General features: G+C 38.3%; 1 protein-coding gene across 3 annotated transcripts in view; it reads left to right on the top strand.

Annotated features, from left to right (window-relative positions):
• The first annotated feature begins 1,373 nt into the window (after positions 1-1,373).
• The window catches only part of LOC150094750 (SPRY domain-containing protein 7), a 139,937-nt gene continuing 117,367 nt past the window's right edge, over positions 1,374-23,943 (top strand). For all 3 annotated transcript variants that reach the window (XR_016550115.1, XM_090410958.1, XM_090410957.1), the window contains exon 1: positions 1,374-1,479. Coding sequence is in view for 2 of the 3 variants with exons in the window: in XM_090410958.1 (XP_090267084.1) it covers positions 1,437-1,479 (43 nt within the window). In the remaining variant the exon portion in view is untranslated. The remainder of the gene's footprint in view (positions 1,480-23,943) is intronic.

The following is a 23,943-nucleotide window of genomic DNA, read 5'->3' on the forward strand; positions in this document are numbered from 1 at the left end:
AATCGTTAAATCAAGGCGATGTGGGGAGCTTACAGGACGATTTAAATAGGCTCTAAGTATGGGCAAAAGTTAATGGGTATCAGTTTAATGTGGAGAAATGTAAAGTTATGCATTTTGGGATACTTAGATTACAAGTAGTGTATCACATTAATGGCACTGTACTCCAGGAAATAGATGAAGCTAGAGATTTAGGAGTGGTGGTAGACAGAGAGCTAAAGTTTAGAGTACACATCACGAATATATTGCTAAGGTAGCCCATAAAATTACTTGGCTATTGAAGAATACCTTATCAAATAGAGATAAGGAAGTTGTCATTTCTCTTGAAAAGGCCTTGATACGCCCACATCTGGATTACTCTGCTCAAGTCGGTTTCTCTGGGGTTTTTTGGTATGAGGAAGCGGTGGAGAAGATTCGAGGCGACTGACCAACTAGGTGAGTGGCGTGTGGAATGTTTCCTATTAGGAAAAATTGAAGGTGTGTGGATTGCAGAAGTTGCTTAATAGGAGAGAAAAAGACGGGATATGATAGAAACATTTCAGTTCCATAAAGGATTTTATAGGTAGATGCAGGGAAAATATTTCAGCACTTGGCTAGAGGGATCAGAACAAGGGAATCATCCCCAGAAGTTGGGTGTGAGGAATATATTTTTTTCTTGGAGAGTAGTGAATGAGTGGAATGGGTTGCGTGAATCAGTTGCGAGTGCTTTTTCTGTTAATGGGTTCAAGGAGAGGTATGATAGATTGTGTGGATAGGTTGGGACTCCCGCGATGAGTCTTCTTGCTCTCGAGGTGCTCGTGTAATAATAATAATAATGATGATGATGATGATTATCCAGTCCATGTTTTGAAGAATGCATATATTATATGTATGAATATATGTATCAATGAATGATCAACATTTTTGCCCAAAGTGGCATTCGAATCCGCAGCCTTTTGTCTGGAGATTGGATACGCTAACCCTTCTGCCGACCAGGCCCGACTTTGATGTTAATTTTGAGTACAAATTTAATTCGTTGAATTGTTCAGGTTGAATAATTTAGTTATTGTGTACTCAATGAATGCTCTGTTTATAGACATAATGCACTAGCCTCATATCTCAGTTGCTTCGGTCGTAAATCAAAAAACAATCACAACAGCATATAAACAGATTTCCCAGTTATGAACTATTCATAATCCACCAACGCCTTTTATTCTCTTATAGGCGAGGCCGTTTTTACCTTATCTAACTTTTGAAGACTGAGTAAATTTCCCACTTTTATATTTATAAAAATAGAAATCAGTTTAATTCCACACTTCTAGAAGTGTGGAGTGTGGAATTGGTAGGTGGTGTTTCTTGTATGTTTTAGAGTTACTTGTTGATGCAAGATGATGGCTGCGTGTTTTGGTTGCTTTCGAGTGTGCTTTAATGGGACTGGTGTTGGTAGCGGTTACGTTCCAATGAAAGAGCAACCAATAGTCGTTTTGGATACTTCTCATATGGGCAAGTAGATTAACGGTTAGAAAGAAGAGAATTATTAAGTATGATATTCATATTCAACGTAGAGCTTACTTCAGTATCACTTGTCATCTTGAAATCTTAGTAAGGTTGGCTGTATTGATAAGTGAAAATTACTTGTTTCAGAATATTGATTTCTTTTATATGTCATGCGTACTTTTTACTTAATAGATTTGCTCCTCTTAGTATGTCTTCTTTTTGTGATAATGATATAGTGGCAGCAGTGTTGAAATGATTCAGAATGTAAATGCTTGCTGTAGTTAAGTAAGTTTGTGCGCGGTTAGTAGTTTCGATGCTGTTGGCACACTCTCCCTCGATGAGTCTTTGAACTCCTTGGAGGTGTCAAATAATAATAATAATATGTTAAATAATAATAATAATATATCAGTGCATAGGTTGTAAACATGTGAAACCCGCTAACATAAGCGTATTTGGTAGTTGAAATGGTAAATGCAAGTGTGCACGATGGTTTCTCCCGTGCATGGTTTGGAACCGACAGCACATTTGTACCGTGGTTAGATTAAGGATAAAACGTGGAGCCTTGTTTTAAAGAGCTGATACGGATTTCCTTAGGCGATTTCACGCTTTTAATAAGAATGCTCTTCAAATACCATACTGTTAATATCTACTTGCTGTCACCATCATCCATGCCACTCTGAGGTTTGAACTCGTATTGGTTGCAGAGGGAGACACTATCCACTCAGCATTGCAACATTATTATTTATTATAATTTTCCTGACCTCCATGGAGACACAAGAAGATTCATTGTGGGAGATCAACACAAAGTGTATCATACTACTCCTTAAACTCATCGACAGTCTGCATGTTCACCACCCTCTCAGGCAATGTATTCCGTGCTCCCACCACTCTCCATGCAAAATACTTCTTACCCTTTTACTCACCACCTCCTTTTGCAACTTCCAGGGATGGCCTATGGTCCTTGTTCCTTTCCTTCATTCTACCATATAAAAAATCTCCTGTGTTAATATAGTAATAACCCTTCAACACAGCTTAAATGTCATTAAGATAAAGATTGAACAGTAATGGTCCCAGGACTAAACCTTTCAGAACTCCAGTTGTAACCTTTCCACTCCTTAATACTGCCCTCCCATACACCACTTTTTGATATCTATCAGAGAGCTAATCACCAATTCAGTCTATTAACCCAATATAGAAACCCATATGATGCAACTTATCCAAAAATGACAGTATATGCATTACACTCCTCTGCTGCTCTTGTTATTGTATTGTAAAAAGTAACAAGATTACTAAAACAAGAGTGCCCTTTAACAACATGGCCTCCAATTCCAATCCAATTCTGTATGTGAGTTCTTACCAGTTTATCCAGAATCTTAACTACAGAAGAAATACAAACAGGCCTATAGTTTGATACTGCTGTTCTACTGTCACCCTTATACAATGGTACTATCTTATCCTTCTTCCACTCTCTGGAAACTGCTTTATTTCAAGACTCATTAAACAGCCATATTAATGATACATTCCTTTAAAATACGTGGTGAAATTTGATCTACTCCCCCCCCCCCTTCTTGTTGATATTTAGCATATTAAGTATTTTTGGAATGCATCTTATGATTCACTTCTAACACATAAAACAGTCATTGTCATTATCCTTCTAGGAATAAAGCATGTAGTACCAGAATGGAACATTGATAAAGTGATCATTAAATAGCTCAACTATGTCATCTGCTTTGGTTACCCAGTTCCTATCTCTAACCAGCAAGGTAATTTGTCAACTATCATTTTTCCTTCTACTCACCACATTGTGAAAAAACTCCTTGCGATTATTCTTGGATTGCAGTGCCAGTCTCCTCTCATAATCTAATTTTTCTTTCATCGCAATACTAATCACTTTCCTAGCCTCAGCCTTATATTCCTCATGCAACTGTTTTCCACCTCTTCTTTTATATGCCTTTATTAATCTCTCTTTCTTTGGCAATTCCCCTTTTATCATATCATCATCATCAAATTCCTGCCATGTACCCTCAAGGGGTGTACAGGCTATGATAGTACTACATGAGAAATTTACATCATTACTAACTTCCTATTTACAATTTTCCTTCAAATCAGTCTGTTACTTGTCAAGACTCCAACATTGTCAGATCTTATATTTCTATTGTCTAAGGCATTTTGTACCATATCAATCCACCTATATCTTGGTCTTCCTCTGGGTCTTTTTTCTGCCAGCCTTGCAGAGAACACCTGTTTTGATAATCTTTCCTTGCCCATTCTGTTTAAGTGACCATAACACCTGAGATTAGTTCTGCTAATGCATTTCTGGATGCTGGCAATGTCAAGTTCTTTCCTAACATCCTCGTTTTTAATATGATATTGCCATTGATGTCATCTGTTCACTGCTGTAATCTTTCTCAGGACTCTCATATCTGTGGTCTCTAGTCTTTGGTCAAGTGTTTTACTTCTGACCCAGCTGTCAGATCCATAAGTTAAAATCAGTTCCGACTAATTTCACTCTTATTCTATATGAATTTATTCAGTTGACTTCCTACCATACCAGCTTTGTTGATGATGTTGTCTATTTCCATATTTAATTTACCATCGCTAAAAATCATGCCTAAGTAGCTGAAATGTTTTACTTGTTCCACAGGTTCTCCACAACACAGTTGACATTTTCAGTGATTCTGCCTATTTTCATTGTCTTTGTCTTTTTATTGCTGACCTTCATACCATATCTATTACAACAGTTATTCAATTTAGTCAGAGAATCTTGCAGACTTGTAGCAGATTTATTTAGAAGTATAACATCATACGCATAAAGCAAAGAGCTGACATTAACATCTCCAATTTTGATATCATGTTGAATACCACTTTCCTTCATAATGTGATCCATATAGATTATTAATAACAGAGGAGATAATGTACATCCTTGTCTCACACCAGATTTGACATTAAACCTGTACTTCCTTCAATTCTAACTGCTGACTTAGTCTTTATTTAAGTTGTAAGTATTGCTTGATATAATGTCCCATTGACACCCTGTATTCCCCTTTTATTCCTTTTTAATTCATTTGACTCCAAAATTGCTTTGTCTTTTTCAACTGAGGTATACAATCTGTCATTGCTGCCAAGAGTTTTTTTTCCTTAAGTATCTTCATGCACTGATCATCAGACTAGATCTCACCCTTAAAATTTGATATTTCGAAACATGTTTCAGAAACCACTAAAGAGTGCCTTTGTGTGTGTGTGTTGTTCCAAACTGGTACAAAAGCAAGAAATTTTTGTTTTTTTTTTGAAATTTTAAGCACGGGTGAACTAGTCTTGTATCATTGTCTAAAACCTGAAGGAAGTCATGCATCCTGACTTTATGTTTTTAACAAAGTTTCAAAGAAATAGCTCTTAAACAATTTATGAAGGGTATGTTAAACTTGCATTTTTGTAACACAAACTAATAATAGCATATGCCAGGGCCTCCAGAAATCCATTTGCCACTGGCAAGTTATTAGAGACTGTGACAAGTTAATTTTCAGTCTAAATTGAATGAATTTTCTAAATTCATTCATAATAAAATAGAAATAAATTTAAATCTGCTAATGCCTTTTTATTCTCCCATACAGAGCAGTCAAAGCTGTTTTAGCCCTATCTAACATTTGAAGACTGAGTGAACAGTTCCGTCTCCACTGGTAGCCAGTCAGAGATAGCTAGCCCAAGAAAATTGCTAATTATGCACAGTATCCAGTGAATTCAGAGGCTGCTGACAAGTGACACCATCTTGAGGGTCCTAATACTATATATTTTTTGTCTGGAATAGTAAGAGTTCTACAGTCGATTTTCTTTAGTTTCCAGGAGGAAAAAACCCACTTGCTCATGTTGGAGATTAACTAACTCAGGAACTGGTTGAAGAAAGGCTTAAAAAAAGTTCCAACTAGAATCAAACTTAGAAAGCTCTTTCTTCAGGTGGTCTAGCACTCTGGATGCACCTGCCACTTCCACCAAGTTATATATATTTTTTATTATGGGTCATCATATGTTCACTGAGCATCCACAGATGCCATATGGTCACTTTGCTGTTCAGTGATATTATTATTACGTGACGCCTCCAACGAGTCCAAAGACTTATCGAGAGAGGGCGCCCACTCTACAACTCTGTCTCCTTAACAATTCACCAATGAACTGCAACTACACCAATGCCATCTGCTGCCCACCACCACCGCTATTTTCACAATCACAAACATCCATGATCACAACGGGATTCGAACCTGCAGCCTTTTGGCTAGAGAGCAGATACGCTAACCAGGCCAGCACATCTCATGCTGCATTGGTTGTTGCACAGAATAATCAGAGCTGCATTCAGGGCTTAGTGAGAGGATCCTGTTTGAGAAGTATATCACAGTCTCTAACAAAAGTCAGCGATATTGTGAATGAGGAACACAGAAGGTATAGGATTAATCTTAGAAGGGAATTTTACGTAGGCAGATGGAATGTTCGGGATCTACAGATGGTTACTCTCGAGATTGTCTGTAAATAGGTGGATAGGTATAAAATTGACAGCCTGGGAATTACAGAAACCAGATGGAATGGAGGAGGTCACTTCAAAAGACAGGATGGTAGGCTAGTTGTTTACTCAGGTGTGACTCAAAGCATCATCGGTTAGCTGTGATGCTGAAGACAGCTCATTATGGATAGCTGTCATAAGTTTATTAAGATTTTTTTTTTTTCTTCCAGAAACTAAAGAAAATTTCGGCATTTGATAGAATAGTGTATGGAAAACTATTGCATAAGTTGGAGCAAATGGGATTGGATATGAACCTAGTGGCATGGATAGTGGAGGGGGGGGGTGTCTGATAGACCTGAGGGTGGTGTATGGTGCAGGGGAATGAGGGTGATTAGTGGAGTGCCCCCAGGGCTCTGCACTAGGGCCACTATCTTTAATGTGTACATTAATGATATAGTAGAAGATTTGAAGAGGAATATTCAGTTGTTTGCCATTGATGCAAAACTAGAGAGGGCAATAGTTAATAAAGGTGATGTAGATATCTTATAGAATGATATAAATAAATTAGCAGTGTGGGCAAAGGACAATGATTGTCAATTGAATGTTGTAAAATGTAAAGCAATACACTTTGTATCATATTGATGGTACTAATTTATGGGAAATTGATAAGGGTAGGAATCTGGAGGTGATGGTGAATAGAGATTTGAAATTTAGAGGACATATTGCAAGAGTAGGCAAAAAAGCTCAGATAATTACTTGGATGCTGAAGAATGCATTGACAATTAATGATATGGAGGTTATTATCCCTCGTTATAAGGTTAATAAACCTTCATATCTTTAATTGTCAATGCATTCTTCAGCATCCAAGTAATCCTCTCAGCTTTTTTGCCTACTCTTGCAATATGTCCTCTAAATTTCAAATCAATCAAAGATACCAAGAAATTATATACCTGGCTTAATCCTTTATCCAAGTGTAAGCAAACAAAGTTTGTGCCTGAAGTATTTTCAGGACTGGGGCAACTCGTATATGAGTTGCCCCAGTCCTGATAGTCCAGTTGGATAAAGGATTAAGCCAAGTATATAATTTCTTGGTATCTTTGATTTATAGTGTGGCCAAATGGAAAAACTTCCAACAGCTATCTCTAATCCAGAATATTTTAATAAGGTGAGACACCTTTTGGCTACTCGTATATGAAACTATGACTTCTGCATTACTTAAACCTTAGTATCACTTCTGGGTCTGGCTCCCACTGATGAGAACTCAATAAAGGTCGAAATACCTTTTTTTAACCGGTCTGGGTAGTGACCCTTCCCATAATGCACAGCATTATACATGTCTGCAAGGATATTTTTTGCATTCTGGAATACTAAGGTAAGTGATATGAAGTCATTAGCCTCTATGTACGAGTTGCCCAAGTCCTGAAAATACTTCAGGTGCAAATTGATACAAAAGGCAGTACTATTTATTTCTTATCCTCAGTTCTTAACTTAAACCTACTGGTATCTTATTTTTTTAAAGAATTAGGCATTTGCCTGTTCTGGCTTAACTGGTATTTCCATCTTGCCTCTGGTCTTCCCCTCTCTCTTTCTCTTTCCCTTTGGTCTATATCTGTCCACTTCTTTCAGTAGCTGATATCTTTCCATCCTAAACAGATGTTCTTTCCATTTCTCTCTCTCTGTATTCCTTTATCTTTTCATTTACATTATAAATATCTAGTTCTTTTCTGATGTCTTCATTTCCTATATGGTCCAATTTTGTGCATCCTTTTATTGTGCTTAAGAATCTCATCTCTGTAGTAGCTTGTATTTTACTTTCATCTTTCTTTTTAACAGTATATGTCCATCAACCATTTAATAGTGGGAGTGGCCTTTACTTTGTAAAATTTTATTCGAGTTTCTCATCTTTTTTTATTTAGTGTCCTCTTAATTGTTCCACAGATTTTCTTCTTCATTAAATCTTCGTTATTTTCTATAACTATTTTTGATCTTCACATTACATGTGGCTTCTTTTAAAATTTCCGAGATTCCTAATCAGTTACCTTTATCTTTACTTGGTCGTTTTCAGTTGTTTCAGTCGTAGGAATTTTCCAGTTCAGGTGTCAAGAGTTACAGAAATTTTTTACTTGGTAAGGTAACCAGCCTTATGCAAAATCCCCATCCTGGAAGACCAGAATCTCTCTCTTAATATGGCCCCGACCTCTCAACCTTTCCAGCTAGGAAGGCACTACTAGTAGCTTAGCTACCCCTGGCATAGTCTTGAGGTCATTTGTGCATACAAGCCTCCCTTCTACATCAAGGTGGAGATACCATTAAGGAGGCAAACTCCTATTGGTGTTTGTTTGTTAGTTAATCATCCAAGAATTCTTAAACATCTTTTGCCTTACTGGCAACTCATCACCATTCTTAGAAATATCAAGAGATAACAATTAAAAAAAAATTAATTTTACAAGATCAATTTTAATTTGTTTCACTGTCAACTGTAAATTTATTTTTTATTTTATGTTGCTCCCACCAACAAAAGGTTATTTGCACACCTGTAGTACATATTATCTTGTGGGTTGGCTAAATATTTTCTTTTTTATCAATTATATATTTTGCATTTTTAATTTAATTCTTACATAGTCTGGAAACCGTACTCTAGAGACCAGACATGGAACTTTTTCAAGTCACTTCAGGTTTCCAATAAGCAGGGTGGTGGCCTTACACCTGGCAGGGAAATACATTTGCCACTTAAAGCTAGTCACAAACGTCCATGTCCGTGGTAGAATTCAACCTGCAGCCTGTTGGTTGGAGAGTGGGTATGCTTACCACTGAACCAACCAGTCCAACTCCTATACTCCTTTAACCTTTAAGAGGAGTGCAGTTGTAATATAGTATTGTAATAAGCTTATTTTAACAGTTCTCAACGTGAATTTGATTAGTTGATTATATACTTGAACAATTTACATAATAAAAAGCCTTTCTAATGCTGTTAAAATATACAATTATCTTGCAAAGATGACTTGGAGACCAATCATGTTACTGATGCATTTAAAAGTGAGTTGAGTTCCACAGCTCCGTGTCAGCTACTTTCTTGATGTTTTCAGTGAATATCTCTCATTTTCTCTTTCTCAATGAATTATTTTTGATGGATAAGTTATATGAATTCACACTTTATTATGAATAATAAATGAAAGCAAACTTTCATTTATTAAACAAATTGTAAAATGGTGTGAAACTGAAGGCAAATGTAAGGGTCCAAAAGTATTGAAAACACTAGAGAGAAGAGTTCTGTTGTGCCCTCGGTTAAACAGTAATCCAGTAAGACTTGCTTTTCAAGACAAATAACTCAAGAAATTTTAGTGGTTGCACTATGAAGAAGTAGTTGCATTTTGTAATGTATGTAAAAACATCCTGGGGCTGCTTGGCAAAGAAAGATGGATTCTAAAATGTTTGACCACCATAAATGCCCTTTTTAATACAGCTGCTTACATAGCTACCAAATTCAGTAAACCCATTAACTGAGTTCAAAAACTTGATAGATAGCCATGCTAAATGTGCTTGTGGATGCAGGTCCAGTCCATGTAACCAGGCACCAAAATGACATGACATGTAAAGGATTTATCAGTTATTGCTGATGTCATTACATGAGTCAGTCAGTTACTTAGTCAGTTAACAAACCTTACTTAAGGAAATCGGAGATTCCTTAGAATGAGTCTTCTTCTAGATGCTTCTATAGATGTTTCAAATGAAGAGACTGGCCACATTGAAAACTCTCCCTAAGAGTTCTTTTAGCCTCATTCGCTAACTGCCACACATACTGAACTTCTGCTATCCTTACCAAGTGAGTCACTTTCCATGTGTGCTGTTTGTACTACTGATGTAAATCTAAATATACTACTATATATTTATTTTCATGCATACTTATTGTCAACAAATTTGATGAACGCATGCTGTGTGTTCAAAGATGTGGGTAAGTATTTAAATATCAGGGTCTTTTTGAAAGAACAATGAATAATAAGGACAGTTTCCCTTTTCTCTCAAAATATTTTGAAATTGTAGCCGTTATATCAGCAACTACTTCCTTATGAATGAAGTTTTCTTCAGACAGAAAGTAGTAATAAGAGAAATTGGAATCATCACTGAATCCATCCTCTATCTTTCTAAAGTTTGAGATGGATGTTATGTATACAGGTATCCCTCGATTAACGTAGTTAATTAATCCCTCAATGTTACCACGTATATCAAAATAGCGTTACTCAAATCTAATAATCAATGGTAAAAATTACAATTCGTCCATGATCGATTACTGTGTTAATAATTCGTTTTATATGGTACTCTTTTAGGAAAGATAAAAAATGAATGCAAAGTAAATGTTTAATAAATGCTTATACCTACATTATTTACTGCAATTTTTTTTATCAAAAGAAGTTATCAAGAGTCGTTTGAGCAGTTTTAGTTTTTTTTTTCTTATCGGCATAAATTCTACGATAACAAGCAAAATGACTCTCCATGCTTTGGCACAAACAAGCAATAAAATATAAAGGAAAAAACACTGCAAATATAATACATGATGGTACAAATTAAGTGGATATTGAATCCAACATTATTTCAAAGCCGAATATAGAAACTACAAGAGTTTCATGCTGAATATATATATATATATATATATAGATATATATATATTTTTTTTTTTTTTTTTTTTTTTTTTTTTTTTTTTTTAACTTGTTAAAATAAACATTACACGATAGGCAACAATGACTATTTACATATTATAAGTATATATTTACAGAGAAAGAAAAAAACATTTTCCTTTCGGGTGTACAATAGAGATATAAATGAATATTCAAAATTAACAGTTCAGTTTCATTCTGAGTTATCATTCAGATGGAGCACATTGTCGTCGTCAATCCAGAATAGGATACCAGTTGGATTCCACTCCTCTAGGAATTTCGCGACAGTTCTTGTTTCTTTGAAGTGCTCAAGTTCCAATAGAAGCCTGCTTTTTAGTTTCCGACGGAGGATGTGCATGAGGGTTTGTGCAGCTTCAGTGATCGATGGGTGCTGGTTACTTCTTGTCTGTTTTAGGTAAAAGCTGTAGATGACGGCCTTAGCGCAGATGAAGATGAAATTGCATGTTCTGTGTCTGTTTTCTTCTGTGTGGACTAAATTCCAGTAGTCTTCTTGGCTGTGTGTGTAGTTACAGGTGCTAGAGGCGGTATTCAGGGCATAGGTGATTATCACTTTGTTTGCAGGGCAGGTCAGATATGTGTGTTCCGGGGTGCCTGAAACGTCACAGAATGGACACAGATCCGTTTCTCTTAGCTTAAATTTGTAGAGCTTTGAAGGAGTTGGTAAGATGTTATGCCATAATCTCCACTGTATTTCGGAATCTGGTTTGGCACATTTTGATTTATATGGCAGATCCCACTGAAAACTGTGTGGTATATGCAGCCTTGTAGATGAGAGTGTTAAGGCTGAATATAAGAATGGTGAGGATGGGGACACTGACATGAGGAAGTGGTATATTTTCTTGTAGTTGGAGGGATGAATTGGAAGTGAGGCTTCAGATTGTACAAGATGAAATATTGGCCCCGAGCAGTTTCTAGAAGGAATACGGATTTCCTGAGGTGTAGCGATATCTGGATAGGCTTTTATAATGGAGGCTTGCAACTGTTGATATTGTTTTTCAGTTTTTGGGTTATTCATTGGTAGGCTTGTGAATGCTTTCCACTTTAGGGTGTGGGTTAGGAGGTCTCCTATGACTCTTATTCCTGCCCAGTTCCATGTAGGGAAAAGAAAAGGCTGGCCAGTTGTGAGACTTGTGATGTTTTTGTTTGAAAATAGTGGTTCTGTAAGTACAGCTGACTCTGTTGATCCTGTGAGTGTGTGATGGAGTCCTGTGTTTTTCCATCGCTGTAGAGCATCTTTGTAAAAGGTAGGTAGTTTAGGAGGAGATGGTGCAGGACTGGCCATTCGGAGGATTGTGGAAAGTGTAAGTCCTCTGGTGGATGCTTTCGTGATGTAATCGAAGGTGGTTACATAAGTGTGATTGCATTGAAGTGTCTTTAGGAGGAGGATTATCCTGAAGGATCGAATCTTGTTTTCAAGGGAAATCAGGCCTTGACCTCCCTTGCTGAGTGGCTTGCAGAGTTGAGGGTGTGTTGTCCAGTTAGTTTTGTTCCAGAGGAAACGTTTGATTTCCTTTTGAATGTGGTGGAGAAATTCTTCAGGAGGTGTGAGTACTTTGAGGGTATGCCATAAGACACTAGCAGCCATCTGGTTAACTATTGGTACTCTTCCTCTAAGTGAAGACATGGAACGAACGCTGTTCCATTTACCTAGCACCTGTTTAAAACGATTGTGCAGCTGCGTCCAGTTCAGTGTGTTATATATTTTGGTGTTGCCAAGGTGCACACCTAAGTATCTTTGTCCTTCGCTTGACCAGGTACATTCGATCGGAGAATCATTTCTAGACTTCCATCTGCCTGACCACAAGCCTGTGGTTTTGGCAGAATTTAATTTGGCCCCTGAGGCTTGTGCATATAGTCTGTGTGCTTCCTCGGTTACTGTCATTTCTTCTTCATTTCGTACTATTACAGTGACGTCATCGGCATATGCTGATAAGGTAATTTTTTGATGTGGTTCTATTATTCTGGTTCGTTTGCAGATGATGGTGTTGTGTATTCTTTTTAAGAAGGGTTCTATGGCCAGTGTGTATAATTGACCAGAGAGGGGACATCCTTGCTTGATCCCTCGAGAGTATGACAAACTGCGAGTGAGCCTGTTGTTGATTTTTAAACAGAAGTGTGCATCTCTGTAAAGCAATTGCACTGTTTCAATGATGAGAGGACCATAGCCAAATGCCTTTAGAACTTCATAAAGGTATTCGTGCTCTACCCTGTCAAAAGCCTTCTCCTGATCAAGGCTGACGAGTGCTAGGTCTTCATGTTGGCTATTTGCGATGTGGATGAGGTCTCTTATTAAATGGAGGTTATCATGTATTGATCTTCCTGGGACAGAGTACGTTTGATGTTGGCCAATAACTTCAGGCAGTGTTGGCTTTATTCAGTTTGCTATAACTTTGGAAATTATTTTGCAATCGGTATTAATTAGGGAGAGTGGACGCCAGTTTCGGATATCCGTGTGGTCTCCCTTCTTTGGTATCAATCGTGCTACTGAGGTCGTGACGGATTGTGGGAGGCCATTGATGTAGGCTTCTTGCAGTGTTTCGAGGAGAAGTGGTCCGAGTTGATTCCAGAAGGCTTGGAAAAACTCTGACGTGAGACCATCAAGGCCAGGAGATTTGTTCTTTGGCAAGGATGTGCATGCGGTTTTCAGTTCATGTAGAGTGATTTTCTTTTCTAAGTGGTTCCGATCTGTTGCAGAGATTTTTTTTGTTTCTTTCAGTATTTCGTGAATGGCATGATGGGATGTTCCTGCAGTGCTGTATGCATTCTTGTAGTATTGTAGGATTTCAGAGGTGATTTTTCTTGGATCTTCTGTGATGCTGTCATCTTGAAGTCTGATAGCAGAGATGGAGTTTGCTGCCTGGCATTTTTTTTCCAAAGAGAAAAAATATTTTGTGGGGGCATCTGAAAGATTTATTTGTGTATGCCGCGATCTAAGTAGGGCACCTTTTGCCGATAATTCTGCCTATCTTTGCATGGCTTGCAAGGCAGAATGATGTTCACGGCTTTCTTCTGGGAGATACTTGAGCTGTTCTTCAAGTTGTCTGATTCTAATGTTCTTCTGTTGATTTTTCTGGTGACTGTAGATCTGCGTAAAGGATTTTATTCGTGATTTTAGGTGGGGCCACCATGTTTTCATTGGTTCTGTATCCACTTTCGAGTGAGTGAGGTTGGTTATTAAAGCCTGAGTGTTTATTATATAATCTGGATCTTTCAGGAGAGTATTGTTGAAGATCCAGTAGGCACTTCCTGATTTGGATGCTTCCAAGGATAATGAAAGTTGCAGCTTGACGAAACAATGATCTGAAATGTAGGAAGGGATGTGTGAGATGTTTCTGACTAGAGGCAAGGTATGTTTGGAAATGTAGTATCTGTCCAGTCGTGCTTGGTAGAGTGGCCTATTTGTCGCTGTGATTGCTGACCTCCATGTGTAGGATTTCTTATCAGGATGTTGATGCCGGAAGACGTCGATGAGTTCATTATCGTTTACCAATGTTTGAAGTTTGTTTATTAATTGGCTACGATGTTCAGCACACTGAAGTCTGTCTTTTTCTTGGTCAAGAGTGCAATTAAAGTCTCCCGCTATTATAACATGTTCTTGGTCTATACTAGACAGATGGTTTTGAACGAAATCCAGGATTTGTGATGCCAGAGCATCCTGCTGTGGTATGTAGATGTTGAACACATGCAGGGTATTATGGTTGGGTGCTATTATGTGAGCATACAAGGCATATCCTGGTATATCAGCAATCACTTTTAGTTTGTAGGGAGATCTATGATGTACACCTAAGCTAACTCCTGCTCCATGATGTTGTTGGGTTGCAGAGTGCTGTAAGTCATAAGGCCACTCTGCCCATCTTCTGGATAAATTGGATGAGGAGTTGATGTTTGTTTCTTGCATTAGTATTAGGTCTATATGATATTTTTGTACCTGGTCAAAGACTATTCTGTTGCGTAGAGCAGAGGCACATCCTCTTGCATTGAGAGAGAAAAGGCTTATAGACATTATGATTTATGAAAGTTTGATTGTAAGTTTAATCTAATATTGGTCCTGGTACTGTGTTTGTAGACCATTAATTAGGTAGTAGATTCGCTTACTCCTGTTAACCTCTGCTCTGCTCTTTTTACATTTCAGTTTCGAGTGTAGGTCCTGAAGTTGAGATATTAGTTCTGGGATTCTTGTGGTGTATTTAAGGGCTATAGTTAGTTTGTGAGGAGAACCTCGCACTTTCTGTATGAAGGATGACAGCTGCTTCATGGTTAGGGTACCCTCAGTGTGAGGAAGTTCGCCCTCAGCTTCCTCTTCTTCTAGGTCGTCATGTGGAAATACAGTTTCCTCATCGTCTGGGAACTCTGTTTCTCCTTGGCTGGCTGCAGGTGAAGAAAGGCCATTTTGAGTAGTTTCTTCTATAGGGTGAGGTTTTGAATTAGTGGGAGGCTGAGTTAGTGATTCTGGTTGCTGGGTCTGGGGATTGCTTTTAATTAGTTCGTCCTTGTCATCTCTGTTGGGAGGATCCGTGTTTTCGTGTTGTGAGACTTCGTTTTCTGAGCCTTGGATCTCATTACTTGGCAGGCGTTCAAGAGCGACGTGAGCGTTGTCTTTTTCAGTTCGGGATTTTCTTTCCTCTGAAGTTTGTAATGAGGAGAGGATTTTTGGTTTACTTTTTCCTATGCTTTGATTTTCTTCATGTGCGATGTTATTCTGTTCAACTGGTTTACTATTCTGGGCTGGGATGTTTGTTGATGAACTGTTGGTAATATAGGGGCATTGTTTCCTAATGTGACCATCTTCATGACAGAAGAAGCACTGTGATGAGGAAGATAAGTAGAAAGTATAGGTTATTCCGTTTATGTCCGTGTTGATTAATTTTGGGAGGTCGTGCAGTGCGTCGTTGTTTGGAAAATGCATTAATGCCTGCCTTCGAAAGCTTTTGACATGGGCAAATTCGGGCTTCTTCGTGGCTGCTGACAATGTGCGTATTTTTCCTGTGACCGAACCGTATCTTGATAACATGGATCTGATGAGTTGATGAGGAATTTCAGGGGGAACATTTGATACTGTTACTTTTGTTGGGGCCAGTGCTATTGGGGCTGCTTCGAAGTGATAATCGCCAATATCGACTCCTTTTTGCAGTACTGTTTGTGCCCATGAGATATGGCTAAAATATACCTGCACAGTTCCAGCTACGCGGGAAGCGTCAGTAATGTTTTTTGCGGGCACAATTTTGGCGATCGCCGTCAGATAATCTTCTAATGGGATGTTTTCTTTGGTGGCGAAAATAACAATCCCATTTTCTCGGGAAATGACGTTCGTAACAGAGGTAGTTATTTTTGCGTTAATCGGTTTATTGCTGGCTGATGAGGCGTTCGTGTGTGAGATCAGTGTTTTGGGGGACGATAGGATATTTCCATTAGATACAACATTAGCATAAGATTTTGAATTGACTGACCTGTTTTCTGTGTACATAGCTCCGGTGACCTTTGCTCTTCCTTCCGGGTCCAAAGTCGTAGGGGGTCTTTGAATTGCTAAATCCTTGGTAGAACATGAATGTGCCGTTGCCATGGCGGTTAATCCTTCGCCGGCTATAGCCTCAGGTGAGGGGTGCAGGTGTCCGGGAAGGAATTATGGCGTCCAAATTGAAGATATATACGAACTCGTACAGCAGTAGAAGAAAACTGTCATAAATCACTTATCACTACACTTACGCGTACACGACTAGTATGAGTAGATAGCTCTCGGCTTGGAGAATATACCTATATAAAAAAATATGTCCTTCCTTACGTATAAAAGGTGGGGGAAGGCAGGAGCGGTATGAACGCACGTGCAACACCTTGGCCACCTAGCAGATAGATAGATAGATAAATTTTTTATTTTTTTTATTTTTTTTATTTAACTTGTTAAAATAAACATTACACGATAGGCAACAATGACTATTTACATATTATAAGTATATATTTACAGAGAAAGAAAAACATTTTCCTTTCGGGTGTACAATAGAGATATAAATGAATATTCAAAATTAACAGTTCAGTTTCAGTCTGAGTTATCATTCAGATGAAGCACATTGTCGTCGTCAATCCAGAAGAGGGTGCCAGTTGGATTCCACTCCTCTAGGAATTTCGCGACAGTTCTTGTTTCTTTGAAGTGCTCAAGTTCCAATAGAAGCCTGCTTTTTAGTTTCTGACGGAGGATGTGCATGAGGGTTTGTGCAGTTTCAGTGATGGATGGGTGCTGGTTACTTCTTGTCTGTTTTAGGTAAAAGCTGTAGATGACGGCCTTAGCGCAGATGAAGATGAAATTGCATGTTCTGTGTCTGTTTTCTTCTGTGTGGACTAAATTCCAGTAGTCTTCTTGGCTGTGTGTGTAGTTACAGGTGCTAGAGGCGGTATTCAGGGCATAGGTGATTATCACTTTGTTTGCAGGGCAGGTCAGATATGTGTGTTCCAAGGTGCCTGAAACGTCACAGAATGGACACAGATCCGTTTCTCTTAGCTTAAATTTGTAGAGCTTTGAAGGAGTTGGCAAGATGTTATGCCATAGTCTCCACTGTATTTCGGAATCTGGTTTGGCACATTTTGATTTATATGGCAGATCCCACTGAAAACTGTGTGGTATATGCAGCCTTGTAGATGAGAGTGTTAAGGCTGAATATAAGAATGGTGTGGATGGGGACACTGACATGAGGAAGTGGTATATTTTCTTGTAGTTGGAGGGATGAATTGGAAGTGAGGCTTCAGATTGTACAAGATGAAATATTGGCCCCGAGCAGTTTCTAGAAGGAATACCGATTTCCTGAGGTGTAGCACCTAGATAGATAGATAGATAGATATTTTTTTTTTTTTTTTTTTTTTTTATTTAACTTGTTAAAATTTTTTTAGATAGATAGATAGATATTTTTTATTTTTTTTTATTTTTTATTTTATTTAACTTGTTAAAATAAACATTACACGATAGGCAACAATGACTATTTACATATTATAAGTATATATTTACAGAGAAAGAAAAAAAACATTTTCCTTTCGGGTGTACAATAGAGACATAAATGAATATTCAAAAATTTAACAGTTCAGTTTCAGTCTGAGTTATCATTCAGATGAAGCACATTGTCGTCGTCAATCCAGAAGAGGGTACCAGCTGGATTCCACTCCTCTAGGAATTTCGCGACAGTTCTTGTTTCTTTGAAGTGCTCAAGTTCCAATAGAAGCCTGCTTTTTAATTTCCGACGGAGGATGTGCATGAGGGTTTGTGCAGTTTCAGTGATGGATGGGTGCTGGTTACTTCTTGTCTGTTTTAGGTAAAAGCTGTAGATGACGGCCTTAGCGCAGATGAAGATGACATTGCATGTTCTGTGTCTGTTTTCTTCTGTGTGGACTAAATTCCAGTAGTCTTCTTGGCTGTGTGTGTAGTTACAGGTGCTAGAGGCGGTATTCAGGGCATAGGTGATTATCACTTTGTTTGCAGGGCAGGTCAGATATGTGTGTTTCATGGTGCCTGAAACGTCACAGAATGGACACAGATCCGTTTCTCTTAGCTTAAATTTGTAGAGCTTTGAAGGAGTTGGCAAGATGTTATGCCATAGTCTCCACTGTATTTCGGAATCTGGTTTGGCACATTTTGATTTATATGGCAGATCCCACCGAAAACTGTGTGGTATATGCAGCCTTGTAGATGAGAGTGTTAAGGCTGAATATAAGAATGGTGAGGATGGGGACACTGACATGAGGAAGTGGTATATTTTCTTGTAGTTGGAGGGATGAATTGGAAGTGAGGCTTCAGATTGTACAAGATGAAATATTGGCCCCGAGCAGTTTCTAGAAGGAATACGGATTTCCTGAGGTGTAGCACCTAGATAGATAGATAGATAGATAGATTTTTTTTTTTATTTTTTTTTTTTTTTTTTATTTAACTTGTTAAAATTTTTTTAGATAGATAGATAGATAGAAAGAAAGAAAGAAACTAAAAGTTTTGGTGGATGCAAGCATAAGCAACCTTATGGGCAACTCGTAGTAAGGATGGGGTAAGCTCCAGATCACTTTCCTTAGTATTTTCCATAATGTAAAGCACATCTCCTAGAGGACATGTATGATAAATAAGCCTTTGGCTCTCTATTTCAGTAATACATGATGGTTTAATTATTTTCAGTTACAATCTAGAAATTATTGAACAAAGAATTAAAAAAAAACAACTAAATCATACTATACTGACATCGGAGGTCGTGGTATCTCTCAGATACAATTTACTGTCAAATATCACAAACCTTTACATAACATGTGTTAAACCAAACTGACAGCAAAAAACAGTGCAGAATATCACTCGTAACATACGAATGCACAGCTACTCATGACCTCCAAGCTATACACTGAATTGTGTAAGAATATTTATATTAAACATTTTGCATGTATCTGTCAGATCAGCTGCGAGCTTCGCAGGGTTAAAGGTGCGTTAATCAAAACTCTTGCCGTGTACATCAAGTGATTGCTGCAACTAATTTCTCTGCGATAATCAAATCCTTGCTATACAAGGGATACCTGTATTTGCTTTTGAATAACTCCAGGCACTTGATGGAGTATATCACTTGTAATATTACTGTGGTAAGCAAGTCTATACAGTTTGGTTTCTTAAACATTGTTTCTGTTTGTTAGCTTACCCATAATAAAGGAATAAAGAAATCGAAAGTGGAAAAAATCAAAAGAATGAACGATAGCGAAAGTTGGACGCATGTTGGACAGAAAGTACGGAAGCACAGAAGGATGAATGAGAGTGAAAGTGAGAAGAGGGTGTTGAGAGTTGGAAAGATTGAATGATAGAGAGAATGTGACGCGAGATTTGGGAATTGAATTGAATTGGATGAGGAAAGAGATGAAATGGATGCAGAATGAAATTAAGTAAATTCGGGTAAAAACTATTAAAACTAATCATGATGGCATGAAAGAGTTAACGAAAGATGAGCGAGTGGCGTTATATGGAAACTCCATTATTAAAGGTGTGCTGGATGATAGGATGCACAAGGTATGTTTTCCAGGCAGTAAAACAAGTAGAGTGATTGAGGCATTGGATATGAGGAGGGAGCGAGCAAAGGAGTTGATGGTTTTAATCGGCATGAATGATTTGACAGAGGCAAAGAGCAAGTCAGAATGGATATCAGTTTCTGTTCACCCAGGAGGTTGCTTAGAAGGATAAAAGAGAATAGTGTGATAGAAGGGTAGTCAATGTGTTGCCTAGGTATGACTGGTGAGAGGAGGCAGAGAGCAAGGATTTTATGAATGGTATGCTGGCTGAAATGTGTGAGGAGACAAGAGTACAGTTTGTTAATGTGTGGAATGAGTTTGAAGGAAGAAGTGAACTGTATGAGAGCAAGGGACTGCATTTGAGTGGTTATGGTGTGAGTCACTTGGAGAGACTGCTGCTGGAAGGTAGAGAAGTGAGTATAGCGAGAGAGAATGAATCAGATCAAGCAGGAAGTGATGTGGAAGAGCAGGAGAGTAAGACAGGAGAGATTGAAGAGGTGGTTAGGTTATGAATGAGGAAGTGAGTGGTATGAGTATAGAAAATGAGAGAATGGGTGTGCCAGCGGAGCAAGGAAACGGGGACAGGGGTACACAGCTTGAGAAAGGTGGATGCTCCGAGGGGAGGTGAGAGCATGTGTAGACAGGAAAGAAATCGGATGACCTGGGATCAAGAGGGAAACAGTTGGAATTGAAAAGGGTTTTAAAATGAATAAGCCGAAAGGGAAATGGCCCCAGTCGAACATGGAGAGATCACATTGAGTGAGTGGTATCCATGGAACTAGTTGTAGATCCAGAAATGAGCTGTTGTGTTTGTATACAAATGCTAGAAGTATAAGAAACAAGGTAGATGAAATAGTTGCATTAATTGTTTCTGTTCACCCAAAGATTGTTGGAATAAGTAAGACATGGTTGGAAGAGGATGACATCCTGACAAGAATAGAGATGGAAGGGTGTGATGTGTTTCATGAGGATAGAAGGGGTAAAAAGGGAGGGGGAGTGCTATTGATGATAGAGAAAGAGTTATGTCCATACAAAGTAGAAATGCAAGAGGGAAATGGTGCCAGTGGTTTTGAGGCAGTATGGTGTGAGATAGAGGTGAATGGAATCAAATACTTGGTTGGATGTTGTTATAGACCAGTTAATGTGGATGGTGGTGATAATGAAATGTATAATCAAATTAACCCAGCAAATAAGAAAAGGGTGATCATTATGGGCGATTTTAATTATGGCAATATAGACTGGAGTGATGAGATAGCAACTGGAAGTAAAGAAAATGAGTTTCTTGAGTTTTTGAGGGATAACAACCTCAGACAGTATGTAACAGGGCACGTGAGGATTGAGGGTCTTGGATTTGGTCATCTCATCAGAGGATGTAATTATAAATGAAGTGTCAAATCATCCACCAATTGGTGAGAGTGACCATGAAGTGATTACCTGGGTGGTTGCCAGCAGTGTGAGGACCTCTGTGAGAAAAGGGTATATGTGGAATTACAAGGGCGGGGGGTTATTAAGAAGAGCTCAGGAGACAGCTTGTGGATGTAGCATGGAATGAGGAGTTAGCTGGAAAAGAGATCAATGCAGTTTGGGGGAATTTCGAAAACTATCTAGTAGATGCAGTGTCTAAGTGTATTCCAAGGGTGAGAAGGTTAAATAAGGTGGGTGTGAGATGGATGAATAAAGAGATTAAGCATGTGATACAGGGAAAGAGGGCATTGTGGAGGCAGCATAAGAGAAGTGGAAATAACTGATTCCATGAGGTCTACAAAGACCAGGCAAGGAGGGTGACTTGGTTGGTGAGGTAGCTAAAGAGAGATATGAACAGCAGTTAGCTAATGAAGCCAAAAAGAATCCTAAGGAGTTTTTTCGATATGTAGCCAGCAAAAGAAAGAATAATTATGGAAGGATGACATTGATAGGAGAAAAATGGTATAAAGACAGCTGTTGCAGAATGTGTGGTGGAGATACTTAATGAGCAATTCATAAAGGTCTTTCAGGTCTTTTGAATGTGACTTCATGGAGAAATTGAGAGCAGTAGATGATGGGGAGGAGAGACTGAATGTAAGTGAGCAAGAGGTGTATAGGGAGTTGAGTAAACTCCCCATACACCTCTTGTGTTAATAAATGTTAATAAAGCTGTGGGACTTGAGATAATATATCATCACATATTCTGAAGGAATGTGCCAGGGAGTTTACACCTGTCTTGACATATTTTTTTAATATGAGTCTTGCACTCGGTCAGGTCCCTAAGGAGGGCAAGATTGTGCCACTTCATAAAGGAGGTGATCGAACTCAAGCATCAAACTATATTCCAATCTGTGTGTCAGGTGTTGTGGTTAAGTTGTTGGAGAAGCTTGTGAGAACACTAGGATCCAGAGTTGGGTTGACAACAATGGTATTATCTTTGATGGACAGCATGGATTTGCTAAAGGGAGGTCATGTTTTAGTAATCTACTTACTTATTACAATAAAGTAACTGCATCCTTGGACAGAAGAGAAGGATGCACAGTAATATACTTAGATTTTGCAAAGGCTTTTGATAGAGTATCTCATGATAAATTGATAGTCAAACTAGAGCAGATGGGGTTGGATATTAGATTAGTGCATTGGATTGTAGACTGGCTATCTGATAGGTATCAACAAGTTGTGTATGGGGGAGCGATATCCAGGAAAAGGAAAGTCGTTAGTGGAGTGCCTCAGGGATCTGTTTTCGGGCCATTACTGTTTAACTTGTATATTAACGAAGATTTGGATGGAGATATTCAGTTGTTTGCAGATGATGCAAAGTTGGGATGAACCCTGACGAGTAGGGAAGATGTTGTGGCCTTACAAGAAGACTTGACTAAATTGAGTGCTTGGGCACGGAAATGGGGATGTGAGTTAAATGTTGCAAAATGTAAGGTTTTAAAATTTGGAAAACAAAGATGGGATGCAGAATTTATGCTTGGTGAGGATATATTGTTGGAGGTGGAAGAAATAAGAGATCTGGGAGTGATAGTGGATAAGGATCTGAAATTTAGGGGACACATAGCCAAAATTGTGAAGACAACACAAAGGCTTCTGGGAATGATGCAGAGGACACTGACGTGTAGAAGTAGGGAGATTCTTGTTCTGTTGTATAAGGCTTTGATTAGGCTACACATGGACTATTGCGCCCAGATTTGGTCACCTGGTTTTCAGAAGGATGAAGAGATGTTGGAAAGGGTCCAAAGGCGATTGACTAAGGTAGTTTCTGAACTCTGCAATGTCGAGTATCAGGAAAGATTGAGAAGATGTAATTTGCAGAGTCTGGTGGACAGGAAGAAGAGGGGAGATATGATAGACCTACAACTTTAAGGGGTTGTTATAGGATCAATGCTGGAGCACTTCTACAGAAAATAGTGGGAGATCGGGGGAAGAACCAGAGGTCATCCCTGGAAACTATATAAAGAGGGTGTGAGTAGGAGAGTGAGAGGCAGGTTTTTTCATGCAGAGTTGTAAATGATTGGAATGCCTTGCCTGAGAGTGTGGTGTCTGCAATGAGCTGTGGGTTTGATAAAAGGACCTCCCAGATGACTCCATGAGGTCTTGGGGTAATAATAATACTAATGTACTGTTGAGTGTATAACCTTTTATGTTATACACCTTTTTAACATAAAAGTTTTAGTAGAATTAGCCATTGAGCATATACAGTGATTTTTTTTTTAAAGTGATAGATATTAGATAAGTGCACTCCCTTTATTGATTTTATATATATATAGTCAGTGAGGGGGGGGTCAGCTATATATAAAACCAAGTATATAATTTCTTGTTATCTTTAATATATGTTTATGTGGGTATATATAGCAGCTGCGTTGGACTGAGCTTTTTTTACTTAATTCCAGAAACTGCTCTAGAGATCAGAAATGGAACTCTTTCAAGCAACTTTGTGCCTCTAAATATGCAAGGTCATGCTCTCAAACACCAACAAAATTCATCTTCCACCTAAAGACATTGACCAATATGTTTATGCTAGTATTTGAAACCATTTTGATTAGAGAATGGCATGCTGTCCATTTGGCCAGCAGACAGTGTAACATTTATATTAAATTTTGTTTTAAAATTGGCAGAATGGTTAAAATTGACTTTTTTTTTTTTTGAAAATAGCAGATGCTGCTGACATATGCCACTCTTTCAGTAGTTTCATTAAAAGGAAAGAAAATTAGATGATTTTTTGCTCTGCACCACAACTGCTATGCCATAGTTAAAAAATGCCACAGCTGTGGTGAGAATTGTGCATTGTTATTTGATATGACTGATATTGGATAGCAGAAGAGTGTTGAATAT

This window comes from Typopeltis vanoorti, chromosome 21, assembly GCF_054136105.1.
Source record: "Typopeltis vanoorti isolate ZY-2024b chromosome 21, IOZ_Tvanoo_1.0, whole genome shotgun sequence".
Classification (NCBI taxonomy): domain Eukaryota; kingdom Metazoa; phylum Arthropoda; class Arachnida; order Uropygi; family Thelyphonidae; genus Typopeltis; species Typopeltis vanoorti.